At 43.3% G+C, this 17,383-nt stretch overlaps 1 protein-coding gene across 6 annotated transcripts in view; it reads left to right on the forward strand.

The window, feature by feature from the left end:
• Ano4 (anoctamin 4) overlaps positions 1-17,383 on the forward strand; it is a 324,827-nt gene that overhangs the window by 253,946 nt on the left and 53,498 nt on the right. For all 6 annotated transcript variants that reach the window (XM_075954168.1, XM_075954169.1, XM_075954172.1 and 3 more), the window contains 5 exons: positions 5,277-5,383; positions 9,661-9,716; positions 11,771-11,892; positions 13,464-13,598; positions 14,620-14,716. In XM_075954168.1, the coding sequence (XP_075810283.1) occupies positions 5,277-5,383; positions 9,661-9,716; positions 11,771-11,892; positions 13,464-13,598; positions 14,620-14,716 (517 nt within the window). The remainder of the gene's footprint in view (positions 1-5,276; positions 5,384-9,660; positions 9,717-11,770; positions 11,893-13,463; positions 13,599-14,619; positions 14,717-17,383) is intronic.

Below are 17,383 nucleotides of genomic sequence, written 5' to 3' on the forward strand. Positions count from 1 at the left end.
GTCTGAGGTCACGTCTCTCACAACGCTTTGTAAACAGGTCACATGTCCTGTTCCAGTTCACAGACATCACCTGCTGGTGTGTGGGGAAAAAAATTCACATTCCAACGTGGTAAGGAGGCATTAATGGGAAGAATAAATTTTGGTTATTTTTTATTATATACCATAGTGTTCTCTAGCCATAACTTACTCACATTTTCCACACATGGATAGTGCCCTGGTGGGCTAAGAATATAGTTTACTTGGAAGAGTATTGTCTGCTAGAGATACAGATAATTAGTTTGATTGATTGATAGATAGATGATAGATAGAAGATATATATATATATATATATATATATATATAGAGAGAGAGAGAGAGAGAGAGAGAGAGAGAGAGAGAGGAGAGAGAGAGAGAGAGAGAGAGATGATTGATTTTAGTATGAATAGTAAAAGCCCAGAGACAGCTATTGGGGTTCAACCTAAAGATCAGAAAATCAAAGCAGCCAATCACTAAAGACCTTTTACCTCTACCAAATCTTCAGACCGAAAAGGAGAGATCCTGTCTCCATGAATCCTCAGACTCCACACTCCCCTGAGTTCCTGTCTCTTCCCCTTCTATTCCTCTCCTCACCCAGTCATATCGCTCCTGTCTCCATCTCCCTAGTGCTGGGATTAAAGGTGTGTGACTCCAAAGCACTGGGATTAAAGATGTGAACCACCACCACCCGGATCTGTTTCTGCATGGATCTTGAGTAGCCTGGGGTAGCTTTGAACTCACTGAGATCCGTCTGCCTCTCTCTTCCAAATGCTGGAATTAAAGTTGTGTGTCACCGCTGCCTGGCCTGTATGACTGACTAGTGTGGTTGCTTTGTCCTCTGATCTTTAGGCAAGATTTATTTACTAAAACACAAATAATATACCACTATAGATGATAGATGATAGATAGATAGATAGATAGATAGATAGATAGATAGATAGATAGATAGATAGATGATGCATGCATACATATATACATGGAAGGGTACATAGATAAACAGGAGAATCCACTCACATCCCAGGATTCCTTCAGCTCTCATTCCAACACTGCATCAAGCTCAAAGTCTAGGATATGCTATTCTGTCTTAGGTAAGATACAAATGAAAATCCTTGGATACAGCTCCATTGTGGTCAGAAAAACTTGTGAATGAAAAAGATAATTTAGTGTTCTGTTCCTACATTTCCAATGTGCAGTGGTAGAACAAGGGCAAAATAACTATAATTGACATTATTCTCAACCTGGGGAGCCAGAAAATCAAGACCCCCAGAGCAGTCACCTGCAGAGTCGTCCTGAGATCCAGCTGGCACACGGTCCGGACTACTTCACTTCAGAAACAAGAAGCTTGGCCTGCTGTGTCACCTGGCTCCTTTTCCCACTTTGACACATCCTAGATTTTTAAGTATGCAAAGGTCAATTATATAGCTATAATTGTCAAATAATTGCAGACCACCATTTCCAGATTCTTAAATACTTCCTGACAGCGCTGCCACTTGAATTTTTAAATCATGGCGATGTTCATGCTGGTGAGAGCACTTGTCCTCATGATCCCAGTGATTCGGGATAGCAGGTTAAAGACAGGAGTCTGGAGAACTAGGTGGGCTGGATGTTGGACATGGAGGAAGGAGGGTGAGGGAATGCATTCAAGTTTGCAACTTGTGAAATCGAGTATATGGCAATGTTTGTCTTTTAAAAGGGACTAGAGGAAGAAACAAGTGTTCTTTGATAAAACTAGAGATCAGGAGCTTTGTTTCGGATGATATCTAAGCTTGTCCTTGAGTGGTAAGGCATTATATCCCTCATTTTCCCAACAAGTAACTATGTCCCCAAAAGACTCAGAGACTTATTGAAGACACAGCTTTCATGGGTGCAGAAAACTTGAACCCAAGTGTTCTGGCAAATGGCCCTGTGGGGCAATCCTCATCCCTCAACTTCCCTAGGCTTCTGCTGTTGCCAAAGGCAAACATAAGGTTAATATCCCATCATTGAGATAGCATTAGGCAAAGGATCAGCTATGACAAAGGTAACTGCTGCCTGTACTGTCGATGTGGAGTCTACTAACCACAACTAAAATCAATCAAGTTAAAATTTACCCTCTTAGGCACCCTATCGATAGCTCAAGTTTTCAAGGGATACCTAAAGTGGGTAGGAGCCATATTGGATAGCAAGCATAGAGAACACTAGTTATTGCTGAGATTTCTGTTCCAAAATGCCGAACTCTAGCCATTCAGATTAGAATTATCTAGAATACGATGAAAGTGGACCCTCATCCTGATAAGCATGGTCTAGGAAGAAATTTAGGGGGAAAAATTAGTTGCTTTCTGCTTTGAGGTTGATGTATTTCATACACTGGCTCTTGAACACCTTTTCCAAGCCCACAGCTGTGAATGTTTGCCTCCCTTTTATCTAGTAAGCTTGGACTCATGTCTGAGGATGGGAGCTAGGTTAGCTCGCCTCTGTGTTTCCCGCACTGAAAATACACAGATACATAATACCTATGTTTACCCGTGTTCCACCCACTTCCGTGTGCTGTCCGCACTCCCAGTGTCTGGTGCTCTGCAAAGAGAAGCCTATTATTTTCTTATTAAACCCCTCTGCACACCTTCTTGTTCCTCCTGTGAGTAGTTGCCAAATGGAAGAGCCAATCAAAGACAACACTGTTTTGTTGTAGCAAACAAACACAACACTGAGGTGTTTGTAGCTAACACCAGCTCCACAGCACAGTCCTTTCTCGTCCCTCCTCTCCTGACACAAATGACATTGAGACTCTAATAGAAAAAACCCAAGACTGCTGACCACCATGAGAATCAGGAGTGGAGATCCTAGCGGGGAACCAGTTGGATCAGGCTCACCTGTCCATTACTTAGCAAGTCAGCCAGTCCCTCGCCCTGAGGAAGACAGTGATGTCTAGAAAGGCCCCGTTCACACTCACAAATACATAGGCAAACTGTGCTCCCGAAAGGTATTTTTACAAATAAACAAGACATTAAACACGCAGGGTTTTTCTTAAAAATTTATTTTTATTCTTTTATTTGTGTATGTGTGTGAGAGACACGCGCGTGAGTGCCTGCAGAGACCAGCAAAGGGCGTCAGATCCCCTGGATCTCGAATTTACAGGCAGTTATAAACAGCCTGACATGGGTGCTGGATCTGAACTCCGGTCCTCTGAAGGAATAGCAAACATTCTTAACTGCTGTGCGCCACCTCACCAGACTCAGAAGACGGCTTTTCAATTCCTCTTTGCCATTTTCTGTGTGCTTTAGGATGTTGCATAACCCTGTAAAGAGGTAGAAAAGGGAGATGAATATACGGAAATAGACCACAGAGTTTCTCATCCACCAATCGACTGCTTATTCTCTTTGTCTTTCACGGTAAAGTTAATTAAAAGCTCAGAACCAAATTCATTTCATCTTAATTTTCTTTTCAGCTCTTGGTACAAGTGATTTTCAGTACACGTGGTAATTTCCCTAAGTGTGCACACAGGGTTTCTATCTTATCTCCCCAGGTACCCTATTCTCCATTCGAGACAAATAATATTGCAGGATATTATATATAGACATACAAACACATATAAGCATACATCTTAGGCACCCCCCCCACAGTCAGTCTACCTATGGATCGCCAGATGTGTGTTAGTGCAACTGTGTCCACGTGCCCTCCCTTGGCACAAGCAGCTCCTTAACTATCTGAACCTTGTCTTCCTCCTATACTGAGCTGGTGCCACCCTGCCTGGCTCAGTTTGGATGTTTGTAATACTCGCCACGAGCACCGTTGGCCTCCTCCCAGCTCCGGAGTCTCCTCTGTGGAGTAGTATCACAGCTTGCTCATCTGATCCCCCACATGAAAAATAGCTACCTACCTAGGCTATTTCTGGCTTTTACTGTTCTAGCTCATGCCATAATGAGCATCCTGGTACATCTGTTACTTTCTACGTGGGCAATTATATCAGTGGAATACATTTCCAAGAGAGGAGTTTAGGTTAGAAGACACATGGATATATTTGCATGATATTGGCCAGTGTGGACAAATGACTCTATACTCCTTCCCCATCCTCTAGGCAATCTGTGAGAGCCAAGTTTCTAATCTTGTGGATCCTTTCTCAGGGACTTGTAGCTTGAGACATGTATCTGCCAGAATTGATCAGGCCAGTGTCCATACCTATGTCCATGTATGTGTGTATGATGTTTTTGTAGCAAAAAATAAGTAAACATGAAAACTACAGTATAGTGAGCTATCACATGGCATTCCACTTGTAGTAGGAACCCACTCTAAGTCTACTGGGTTGATAAACCTTATATTTAGGCAAGTAATTTTGATATAATATTTTATGTGTTATATGTATAATATTGATGGTAGTCTACATTTCATCACATCTGGGGGGAAGAGAAGACATGATCACTTCATGGTGAATTGTATGGTCTTAGATCCTCTGTCTGTTGCTTGAAAAATGTGTCCTTAGAATGGCATGGCTACTAGAGATGAAAGGGCAACATTATTGTTGGGTAGAGAAGTAGAGAGAGGAAGAATCCAGGAACTATATTGGAACTGGCAGGACAACTAAATGAGAACAAAAAAGTCTTAAGTGTGTGCTTTAGAAAGTTTTCACCAGGAAAGACTATGGGAAGGAGGACCAGGCTCAGAGCTGAGTTCTCACCTTAGTCTCCCCCCAAACTGGATCTGGTCGCCTTGTTGAGTAATGCAGCTAGAAGATCTGCATTACTCAAGCCAACTTGGAATCCTAAACTCCCTGAAGCAGTTCTGTGAGCAGAATGTGGGAGAGGGCAGGGTCAAAGACACAAGAAGATTAAAGACAGAATTAACTGAATCCCAGCACTTGGAAGGCAGAGACAGATGGATCTCTGTGAGTTCGAGGTCAACGTGGTCTGTCTACAAAGCCAGGACTATTTAACAGAGAAACCCTGTCTTGAAAAACAAAACAAAAAGTAGAATTAACCTTATTGAGAAAAAACTAAACGAGATACACCTAAATTACTGTTAACTTGTTTTAAGGTTTCTTAATTTCATAAAGCCCTGATTTTATCCCACTGTTACGCTACCAGTTGATATCAATGCCCAAGGTCCCAAGAACCAACAGTGTACAGAGTTGTGAGCTTCCCTGGTGTGATCTCTGGGCTCCTGCACGCTGTTCCAGGAGTGCCCTCTAGGACTGAAGATACCCCCACCCCAGAAGCACCCAGATAGAACAGGCAGCTTCTTTTACCTCCCATTAATCTTCAACTTGTGTTTTCAATGTGTGTGTACAGCTTCATCATTCACAACAAAGACACCTTCTTCAACAATGCCACAAGAAGCAGAATCGTGCATCATATTTTACAAAGAATAAAGTATGAAGAGGGCAAAAACAAAATCGGTGAGTACTGTCAGCATTACAAACACTTGGTGTTGGGGAGTCTATAGACCTTGTCCTTGGGCTCCTTACACCCTCCAGCTACCCCCTTGATGGAGGATTCACAAGTGCACTTAACATCCTTAATTACCTTCTTTGAACAACATTTTATCCCATTTATCTGTGACCATTGAGGCAGTCTCTCAATTTATCAGATGTTTATGGGGCACTCATGAGCAAGGGATCAAGGGGATAAATGCAGTTCTTTCTTACAGCTTGTCTATAGAAAGCTAAAAGATACATAAATACAACAATCAACATGAATAAATGATAAAAGGTGTCATTTTGAAGGTAGACTGCAGAAATCACCGAGTTTGAGTGGTAGGGAAAGCTTCCCTGAGACACTGAAATATGAGCTGAGCTGAGAGCGGCAGAGGCAGCGTAGGAGGATGGAAGGGTGTGGTGCCCCCTGAAGGGGGATCAGAGATGGAGTTATTCAAACGAGTCTCATACCCCCCGCTAAGCTGCCTTCAAACACTGTATTTTATGCATTTTATGAGAGTAAGTCCATATTCTGTGACCATGCCTTATTAAATAAGTTACTCTGTATCAGGAAGGTTTGGGTGACTTTGTCTGTATCTGTGTCCCAGCAAAACTGTTACTTAAACAATGCAGTAAGAAGGCAGAAACATCCATGACCGGAACAAGTAGATCTTAATATAAATAATTAACTGTGGCAGGGGTTGGGGTTGTGGAGGACTGGCTGGCCAAGAAGTGCAGGAATGGGGAGGAGAGCAAGTCCTCCATAGAATCCAGTCCTCTGTGATCTCAGCCTTCCATGGTCCCAATCCTCCATCTTATCAGGCTGAGGTCTAGAAGTGTTATAAGAGCTAAGCAAAGCAGTCTGCTGGAAGCTTGCAGAAGACTTGCTTTCTTGGAGTACACAAGACAACTGTCTAGAAGGTTCCAGGGAGGCATCACCCCACGGAGCTGTGTATAAAGATACCAACATGCCCTCAGTCAGCACACACTGCCGGTGCCGGTACTACAGCGATAGACGCTAAAGAAATTTGCCGAGAGGAGTGTTGGATCTACCACCAGTGTCCGTCCAGTACCTCCAGACGGCAAAGCTTAGCACCGCGTCATCCAACATCCAGAAATGGAGTGGATCTTTAAGGAAGCAGAGTGGAGACACCCCTGGAGCTGAAGGCAAATCCATCCATTACTAACTTGTAGCGAAAATGACCTACTCATCACACTTCCTGTGGGTAAGGCTGGACGGCCGAATAAATCATTTTAGCGACTGGATCCACAACCTCAGACACCTCAGTCGCTCTGCCAAATCCAGAGAGGCAACGTTTAACAGTTTGTAAATGTAATGGCCTACACGCGGATTCGGCAAAACGACTACCGTGCGGGGTGTGGGAGACATGTTGTACAACACCGCCATGAGAGAAACAGATTTGAGAGTTTCCCGGACTCGGGCTCAGTGTGAGTCACTAGCCTAAGGAAGCTGTGAGGAACAGGCGGGGTGTGGGGAGGAGAGCGATTACTTTAATACTCCACAGCACAAAGGAAAATGTGATGGGGAGAAGTGGATCACTCCCTGCTCCACATTTGAAGACATGCGGGATGAAACATCAGAGAGCTTCAGTGCAGGTGGGTCTGGGAAGCCTGAACTGCATGTAGGTCATTCTTAACATGGATGGGGTGATAACTGAACACAGCCCACAGTCTCTGCAGCTGTCGTCCTCCCTAGAGACACATCCTCACCTCCATGTCTCTGGTGACATTCTGGTTGGAGGGAATTCCTCCTCCTTCTGAATTCCTGTGACTGTCTTTTATGTTTTGCTTTGTTTTTTTTGTTTTGTTTTGTTTTTTGAGACAGAGTTTCACAGTGTATTTCTGGCTGTCCTAGAACTCACTGGAACCAGGCTGGCCTTGAACTCACAGAGATCCGCCTGCCTCTGCCTCAGGAGTGCTGGGATTAGAGGCATGCACCACCGCTGCTCAGCTATCTTTTGTTAATATTTATTATTTGTCACACACACCTTATTTTATTGTCTTGAGATACTTCCTATGACACTATGCAGATCTGCCACCTAAAGAGACTCACTCTTGACACTGATCTCCTAGATAGTTTAAATATTGCCTAAATCAGTTTCTTCATGTTAGTTCCTTTAATACGGTTTATTAAGGTGAACTTGTGTTGTGCTGTGCACAGCTTTCTATTATATTTTTTTCAGTTTACATGGTCTTATAATAAATAGCAAGCAAATCAATGGGAAATTGTGGAAAGAGCTATTAAGGACTATTTCAGAAACTAAAAATAGCTCAAAAGCAGTGTCATTACTTACATTTATATTATTATTATTATTGGCATATCTTACAACTCATAACACACCAGTATGCTGGATGCCTGCTAGTGAAGAATACTAGTTAAGATGGCTCGTCCTTAAGTCTTAAGGAGTAATCTTGTTCATTTGTACCATCAGTGTCTATTGTCTAGAAGTATAAATTAATAAATGTTTGTTGAGCTGAATTCAAGACTTGTTAAACATAATGTGTCCCTTTCACCATCCTAATATGGTCCAAACCTTGGCAGTGACACCATGGGGCAATTATGATGCCCATTTTTTTCATCTCCAATTGTGAGCTGTTCTCACAACTCATCCAGAAAAGATGCGAAGAAGAGAAAGAATGCTTTCAGTATTCCTGAAGAGTACTGAATGCCACGTTGTCACCTGTCAGGAGAGTCTTGGTAGAATACTCTCTCGGTTCCTGATGAAGAAGGAGGATTCTATTCAAGGACCCCATCCTTACAAGCTCGTAAGGAGCCAAAGATGGTATTCGGCGATGGAGCACAAGCCTGAGTTCTGATTTCCAGCACCACCAATAATGAACAATTAAACAAACAAATGCTCGGGAAACTGGTCAAGAAGAAAGGGAAGCATGCTGAATTAGAAAATCAATCAAAGAATAAATTGTCAAGCAGTAAATTGCGAGGCTGTGTAATTAGCTGGAAAACATAAAGTAAAACTACAGATGGTTTGTTTGTCTAATATTTCACTGTCAACTCTGGTTTCATAAGAGGAAGAAAACACATTGGGAGGAAACTGAACTCCGTGATAGAATTAACGTTCAGCCCGCGCTCTCTGCTGCCGAAAACCCTTTCTGAAAATGTCACCTTGCATGAGATGACACTGGTCAGAAGCCACACTAGAGGACTTATTTCTAGACATGGTTCACAAAGGTCTTTGGGTGGAGTGTGAACTGCCACTGTGTGAGGTTTTCAGCCTCATTCTGAATGGGCTCCAGTAGGAAAGTCGGACTTAGTAAAGCCCACTTTCAAGATCACAGTTAACAACTCAACAAAGACTCCTTTGCGTACATGTACATAGACAATAGCTCTTGAAATTGATTTGTATTCTCAAGTTTTGTGTTTAGAAGGAGGACTTCAGAGAAAAGACTATAAATCTTAGTGGAATTTAGACGAGCCGTGCTTGGCATCTAATAGGTCCCTGGGAGTCCTGTTTGTTTGGTTTTTTCCTAGTTCTCAATAGAGATTCCAGGAAACCTAAGCTTTCTACATAATCAATACTTTACCCGTTGTCTGCAAAGTGTCTGTTGAAGGGCTTAAGTGTGTTAGATCAAAACAAACATCCCCTAGTGTTTGCGTTTTAAGTGTGCTCCTTGGACCCTGACATTGTCAGGCATTCTAAGCCATGGGTGTGTTACTATGATTAAAAGTATCAACGACTGAATGTCGGAAGGGAGTAAGTACACGTGCAGTTTCCTGTTAGGCTGGGTTCCTGGAGTCTTGTCAGGATCTAACATATAGAGAGTGTTCATCAAGAAGGGAATGATAGCCACTTGAGAGATATAAAACCTACTCACGCTTTTGGAGGCCTTTAAAAAATGATTTGATTAACTCTTTGAGAATTTCATATGAGGTATTTGGAACACATTCACACCCCACTCATCCTCTCAACTCCCAGATCCATCCCTACCTCCCTAATGGCCTCTAATGTCGTGAACTCCTTTTTAAAATGTTTAATAACCCATTGACTACAATTTGTGCTGTGTGTGCTCATGGGACTGGGGCTATTCACTGCGGTGTGGCTACCAGTAGCCACACTCTCCAAAACAATTAGCTTTTCCTCCCCGTGTCTCCAAAACAATTAGCTTTTCCTCCCCGTGATGCTGTGTTTTCCAGGAAGCATTACTCTGCCTTTACTTAGTCTTGATCACTGACGATTCCAGCTCAATGTTCACTGAAATGGGCTTCCTTGTTGCTTCAGGTCTGAACCGCTTGCTTACCAATGGCTCCTATGAGGCTGCCTTTCCGCTGCACGAGGTATTGTGTCTCCTTTCCTTACCTCCCTTCAATAACTTCTTGTTGCTAAAATTAGCTCCTAAAAATAGTCTTTAATTTGTTGATAAGGCATGCATCGGAATTGACTTAACGTGTTTAGTAATTAGGGAGCGTCTTCTTCATCCTTCCACCTCTCCCTCGGCGTCAATTTATTTCTATCTTTTTTATGTAACTGAAAGAACATTTAAATCAAGAGTCACTCAGCATGAATCCAGAGAAACAGCTTGAAGACTCTAAGTCATGCAATTAAAAAGGCATTGGAAGGAAGTACCAAGGGAGGATAAATGTTCCTGAACTATATAGACTTTGCAATAAATACATTTATAGCTCTTCTTTGAAAGAATGAGAGCAAACTACTTTGCAGAGTATCAGATAAGCAGATATAATGAACAGAAATTAATAATATTGTATCCGTTATAGTAAGATGGGTAAGTGTTGATAGTGTCTTTATTTGCTTAGTAGTAAATAGGACTTTAATAAATCATTTTTAATGGCTTTCCTAAGTATAACTGCGATGGTCCTTACCTCGAATTTCCTAATGGATCTTGGATTGTTTAACCCAGGATCTATCCCTAAATTTACATGGTTATTGAGACATTGTCATTCCATAAATAGGGTCGAGCCCTCACTGTGGGTCACTGTATGCGTATAGACAAACACCACAGCTTCTGCCCTCTCGAGCCTGAAGGACCACTGGGGAATTGGAGGGACATTTACCAACATACTTTGGAGGCTGCCGAGTGAATGACAAGTTTCTCCCCAACATATATTGTTTCTGACATGTTAAAGTTTAACAAGTTGATTTTTAACATCCAGGGTATATCAAAGGTTAGCCATAATTTGGTTATTAAGCAAACTAGAAGCCATAATCTGTGATCTTCTTCACAACTTGCCAGGAGACATTGATGGAATGACAAACCAAAGCTTTGCCACAATGGTTTTCTGGAGGCACGGGCTCCTGAGTCTGGTCATTACTATTCACCCAAAGCATCCGTGGCTTCCTGTGGTTCTTAGCGTTGCCAGTGGTACTGTGTACCCCCACCCAGGTCCCAACCCTGTGCCTGCGCATGACCGGGAGTGAGCAGACATGAGAGTGCGTGAAGAGATGTAGCTAGTCAGCCCTGCCATCACCCGTGTCCTCCCCAGCACTTTCCAGACTTAGCCCAGTCCTGGCTCTCTGGGAAGAGAACTGACCGATCATGGTTGCAGCACAGTAATGGAGCCATCGCTCTTTTGCCTTTCAACTTAATTTGATGCTGCTATCTCTTCTCAAAATAACCTTCAGAAGCTGAGTGGGAAGCTGTTGTTACCTTTGTTGGAGAAAAGCTGACCCTCCCCCTAGATCACACACTGGATCGGTGGTTAAGCTGAAACAAGCCCGCTTACTCCCAGAACAGTTCTATTAAGGAAGGATTTCTAGGCTACTGTGAATTGGCTTCCCTCCAGAGGTATCCTCTTCTGTTTGTGCAACTGGCATCACCATGAACATCTGGCCTCACATCTGTGGAGAGGTTGCGTAGAGCTTTGAATTATTAGGATCTGAAGGCGGTGTCCAGCTTTTACATTTAGGATTTCCATGTTTGTGAGTCTACGTGACAAGACCACAGTTGTGGCCACTTGTTAAACCTCATCAGGAGAGAAGTAGAGTGCTACCTAACCAGCCTTGGGCATGGCCTCTGATCCGGACTGTCAGTTCTGACCGTGGAAAAAACACATTGAGGTGGATAGTATCAGTTTCCTGATGAATTAGCAAAGTAGGGCTCAGGCTTGAGGAGGTTTGTGCACGATCTCCGGGTGAGGAAGCTGCAGAACTGAGCCTGGGCACCTCCCCCCATTCTCACAAGCACATGCTCTTTGCGTGCTGACCTGGGCAGCAAGACCAATCCAAAGTAACAGAGTAAAGAGGAAGCACCTCCCCTTCCTAGAGAGTGAGCTGCTTTCGTCCCCTCTCACCACTGCTACCCGAAGACATGGGTGTCACTGTCTGGTTCCTCGTGCCTGTGTGTCACTCACCAGCAGTGCTGTTCTTATCCCAGGGAAGTTACAGAAGTAAAAACTCCATTAAAACCCACGGAGCAGTGAACCACCGACATCTCCTCTATGAGTGCTGGGCTTCCTGGGGCGTGTGGTATAAATACCAGCCTTTGGATCTTGTAAGGTAAGTTTTTAACTAACTGCACATTTAACATGGCACTAATGAGGGCATACCGACACCTGGAGGAAATTGACTTGGGGAATGACCCATTCAGCTCTTGCTCTAACTCGGTTTTTCCAGAGGGTAACCTCTCAGAGGACGTTGGCTGTTCTTGGTAAACCCACCCTCACTCTGTTGAGGGTGATGCTTCCACCATAGGGACCTCAGGGAGAGGCCATGGAAGGGACAGCCGTGATGGGTTAGACCTCCCACAAGACTCCGTGAGTCTTTTGTTGTTGCTTTCTATTGTCTAGACCTGTCCAAACTGGCGTGGCAGTGTTGTGAAATACCAGCTCATTATTTATTTAAAGACTTATTTTTTTAAGGTTGAGTGATAGCAACCCACAATCATGAATTCCTCATTGAAGACTGAGCCATATCTAATTATTTAGACTAGCTAGATAGGTTCATTTACATTGGGGCCCTATAAAAAACAATAACCATATAGTAAAAAAATAGATGAACTCAGAAAGGAATAATGAAAAGATAACTCACTTTATATTCCATCTCCCCAAGTAGTTGATCTTCCTACCACAGTCATTGCTGTCTGTTCAGCGTAGACCAAGCAATTGATAAATTACACCCCCTTCTCTGTGGGTCCCAAATGACACAGATGACCCACGTGAGGGAAAAGTACTTCTAGAGATGGGATCATTTTCCTTTGGCCAGATGCAGTGGTGGTAGACAAGGGAGCAGAGGAGGAAATAAAAGTCAATTTTCTTTCCAGTCTCTGCCCCTTTAATTACCCAATTACACTGATGAGAAGTTAGGGAACGTTGCTAGAGTAAACCAGCTCCATGAGAGCGGCGTTATGATTGGAATTTTGTAGCCAGTCCACAGTCTCTGGAGTTGAGAAGCTCAGTTTCCTGCGAGGGAAAAAGGCCCTGAGTATTGGAAACAAGTAGAAAAAAATTACCAGGCTGTGAGTAATTAGATAAAATGTGTGAGGAAATTTGTAAGATTGCTAACAGTTCGGATGAATGGAAAGACTGAATGTAGGGTCAGGGTGTCCACATAAGTGAGGCGGAGCTGGTGGCTGGTGGCCTTGACTTGGTCTACCACGACTTGAGTAGAATGAATCATGGAGCACCTGGAGAGCATCTGTCTTGAATTTTCCTCACCCCTTAGATGCTGCTTTCGCTTTATCTCTTGCTCTGGCGGCGTTCTCACATCCCCAGGCCTCTCCTGTCACTTAGGCTGCCCTTGCTCGTTATCTGCTTAGTGGCAAGGACAGAAGTGCCTTTCCTGGCTCCCTTCCCCACTTTGACCCCTCCCAGTCCATTCTGTATTCTCAGAGCAAGCTGGTATATAGCAATGTCCTTTTAGGGGCAGGGTCATTCTACTCCCTTGGTATAAAGTAATGTGGGAGTGTGGTCATCTCAGAGCTTTGGGTCGACCAGATAGCTGTTTCTTCCCTTCGTTTCCTTTGTCTGTTTTCCCAGGAAAATCACTGCTAAGTGACATACCTGAGCCAAGTGTTATAACCCTGAACTTCACACATCACTGTGGTTTCAAGGTTTTTGTGTCCCAAACAGGCGGTATTTTGGAGAGAAGATCGGGCTGTACTTTGCCTGGCTTGGCTGGTACACAGGCATGCTCTTCCCCGCAGCCTTCATCGGGTTGTTTGTCTTCCTGTATGGAGTCACCACTCTGGATCACTGCCAAGTCAGGTACGGGAAACCCATGGGGGAGCTTGCTTTGGCAGTTTGCACTTTGATGTGGCATAGTTTTTCCACTTCTTTCTCAGTCTCTGGTGGGAACATGAAAAGCTTCTCTAGGTCCCCTATGTCCCTTGTCCTCACAGCTTTGGTCTTTTGCTACCATGGAAGCGGAAGTTACAATTCCAGACAGATGTATGAGCAGTCATACATCCATGGACAACTCACTTCCATCCAGCAGCTACAAGTCGTTCCCTTTCTGAGTTTTTCCCTGTCTTAAGGCTAGGACCTGCTGGTGTGGAATAGAAGCTAGCAATCCTGTTTTCATGAATTCTCTGTTTCTACAAGGAATCTCTATGTTCCGAAACAATGAAGACCCTTCGCCAAATTGTTAATGCCCATTGAGTCATCAGTTCCTGGATGGCAATCAGTCCCTTGGTTTCCTCAGCAGAATATGACTTCAGATATTCATAGACATCTTATTGCAGAACTGGACTGCAGTGATCTTAAACAATAATCTTCCTTTTAAGAATGAGTGATTCTTTTTTGCCTCCTGCCTACAGAAATATTTTACTTTGTGTGACATTTTTAATAATACTCGGTTTTCTCCAAGGATTAAAATCTTTAGTTATTCCTCCAATTTATTGATTTTTTCATGCACATAGAAACAAAGGCAAGCTTCTGGAGGATGTTTCTGTTTCCATAATTCAATACGAAATTGCTTCCCATGGTAAAATGTGTGAAGGACTCATTTGGTACAATTTAGGGTATAAACAAATGTATTTCCCCAAGTATAATATATTAATATGTAAATAAAGCTATAAGCAATGTGATAATAACCTTTTTATCACAATATTAATACATGCAGGGGCTGTTTATATTAATATCAGAAAAGACTGAGAAGCTTCGGTTGGCATGAAATGAGTGTAGTGGGTCTTATTTATGGGTTGGACGCTCTAGCAATGTTTCAGAGGAAGAGCGGAAACGCATTCTGCATCATCAAAAGGCCATCCTCCTCTGTTCTCTTTTTCAGTAAAGAAGTCTGCCAAGCGACAGACATCATCATGTGTCCTGTATGTGACAAATATTGTCCGTTCATGAGGCTGTCAGACAGCTGTGTCTACGCCAAGGTAAGTCAACAGGCCACATCGTAGGTGGGATAGAATTTAATACAGGCTTTCCTGTGGAACACTGGGTAGCCGTACGCCTCTGTTACTTCCCACATTTGAGCCCCACATTGTGCTGTATGATGGGAATGTCAGCGCTCAGCATTCCATTGCAAATAACCCTTTGAATGCGGTGTGTCTAAAAGATGCATCTCCGGGCACTAGCCCGAGATGCTGCACTGTGGCCTGATGCAGAGGGCACAGCGGTTGGAGTCAGGGGAGGTTCAGTCTGTGCTTTTGTTGTTTGCGTGGTTTGTATTTATTGCTGGTTACATATGGGGCCCAGGGCTCTCTTGGCGTAAATTCTGGTGAGCATCAATGTGTTCTGTGTTGTTTGGTTCTTGTGATCCAGCGGATTTTATTTTTACACATGATCTTAGTCAAAAGGCTGGGAAGCAATGGACTCAATCTTTTACATATTAAAAGCTTACTCACATTTTAAACACTGTCTCAATTTCTTTCCCTGCTGCTGTGACGAAATTCTCTGACAAAAAGCACTTAACAGGAGAAGAGATGATTTTGGCCCATGATTCCAAGATGGCGTCCAACATGGCCAAGAAGATATAGTGGCAGGAGCAGGAAGCACATTGCTGCTTCAGTCAGGAAGCATGGGAGGATGAATCTGTGTGTAGCCAGCTTTTTCTTGCTTATACAGTACAAGACCCAAGCCCAGGGAATGGTGCTGCCCATGTTCAGGATGCAGTTCTCTACATCAATTATCTAATCAAGATAATCCCTCACAGGCTTGGCCAGAGGCCTTTCTTCTAAGGGATTCCAGATCCTGTCAAATTGACCACTCAGTATTACCCATGACAGATGCACAGCTTTTACCAGCCTGGTAAAGAGATCCATAGCAGAGAAAATGGCCAAAAACTCCTACTCTAGACATTCTGTGGCTAACCAGGAACCTGGACACCCACATGTAATTCTTGGAGACCTCTGCTCCATGCAGCTTCTGAGTTTGACTCTCCTCTCTTCCACTTGTTTGCCAAGAGCAGTTGTTTAAGCTGTATGCTCCTGAGACTCTTTTCATCTATAAAACGGACATGCCAAACAGTAAAATCTTGGCTAGAAAGATGGCTCAGTGATTAAGAGCATTTGCTGCTCTTCCAGAGGGCTTGGGTTCAATTCCCAGCACCCACATGGCAGCTCACAAGTGTCTGTAACTGCAGTTCCTGGGGATCCAGCATCCTCACACAGACATACAGGCAGGCAAAACATCAATGCACATAACAATTACAAGAGAAAAACAAAAATGAAAACAACCTACATTGGATTCTACTGTAGTTTGCCTTAAAAAAGACCAAACAAACAAACAAACAAAAAAAACCAGTAAAATTCTCAGTAAATAATAGTTGTGGCCATTTAACTTTCTTTATTATTATTGCCATTAATCAAATCCAGCTCAGCCACCTCTCATTGACCTTGCACAGGTGTTGCCTTCCTGGGACTAAGCTTGTCATTCTTAATCCACAGTTAAGTGCCAGTCCTTTCTGCCCCATTCCATGACACAACCTGCTAAGTGAAGAGTACTTTGAAAATAACGCTCAGGACATGACACTGTGATTTCTGTCGTGTGCGACCTCATGCCCTTTTCTCATGGTATGTCTTACTTTAAAAAAATAGTAGATACATTTATCAAATTCCCAGAGGATTTTTTTTTAACTTCAGGGCAGTACCATAATTTCCAACAAAAGCTAGAGTTCAGGTTGAGGTAGGCTTTCCTAAAATCCGCTGCCTATATGTTTGCCTGGATTCCGGCTATAAAAGGGGCTGGCAGATTTTATCACACATCTGTGATGACCACAGCCTGGATCTGTCTAATGACTCCGTTAGCTTTGCCCTGTTTTGTTCACTTAGGACAAGAGAACTTAATAGGCAGCCCACAGCCCACCCATCCATAATGGCTACAGCCCTGCAGGTGGTGAGTCCTATGGGGAGCCCAAGCTGCAGCAGTCAGCTGGGAGTCTAAAAAGATCTGGGCTCTGAGCCTAGGTCACAAGAGACCAGAGAAGATGCAGCGCCTCTCCCTATCTTTAGAGGACACATAGATTGAGGCTGTAAGGACGGATGAAGCAGAGCAACCTGGGGAACGTATAGTTCAGAAATTAAGAACTCTGTCAGCAGTGCGGCTTTGTTTGAAAAGTCGTGAGATAATTTAGGTTTCCAAAGCCTGCTTTTGGAAACCATCAGATTTTTACGGTTTGGTCTTTGTTTGGTGTCCCGTGTGTTTGTCGCTTATGAAAGGACTTCTAATGTGAAGAGTTGCTTGGGTGAAACTCCCTTTCTAGGAAATCCTTCATAATTCCTCCCAGTAACCATGAAGAATAGTTCGGAGGACTCAGAGTCTGTAGAAGCTTCTGTTGGCAGTACTTCTATCAGAAATCTGAAATAATCCTGATTGCAATATTAGGTTATTTCCATAATTGCTGGGTAGTTCACGTTATTTCAAACCTGCATGTCAATTTCAAGACAGATGTTATTATTACCATTGTACTCAGAAAGCTAAAACCTGTTCATCCTTACCCATAAGACAGTAAACCTGATAACCATGGGCCTCAGTTTACCAGGACACACACTTCTTCTTTACCACCAGGTCCTACTGAGCTGTATGATGTTTAGACTGAATTT

This window comes from Microtus pennsylvanicus, chromosome 20 (assembly GCF_037038515.1).
Source record: "Microtus pennsylvanicus isolate mMicPen1 chromosome 20, mMicPen1.hap1, whole genome shotgun sequence".
NCBI lineage: Eukaryota > Metazoa > Chordata > Mammalia > Rodentia > Cricetidae > Microtus > Microtus pennsylvanicus.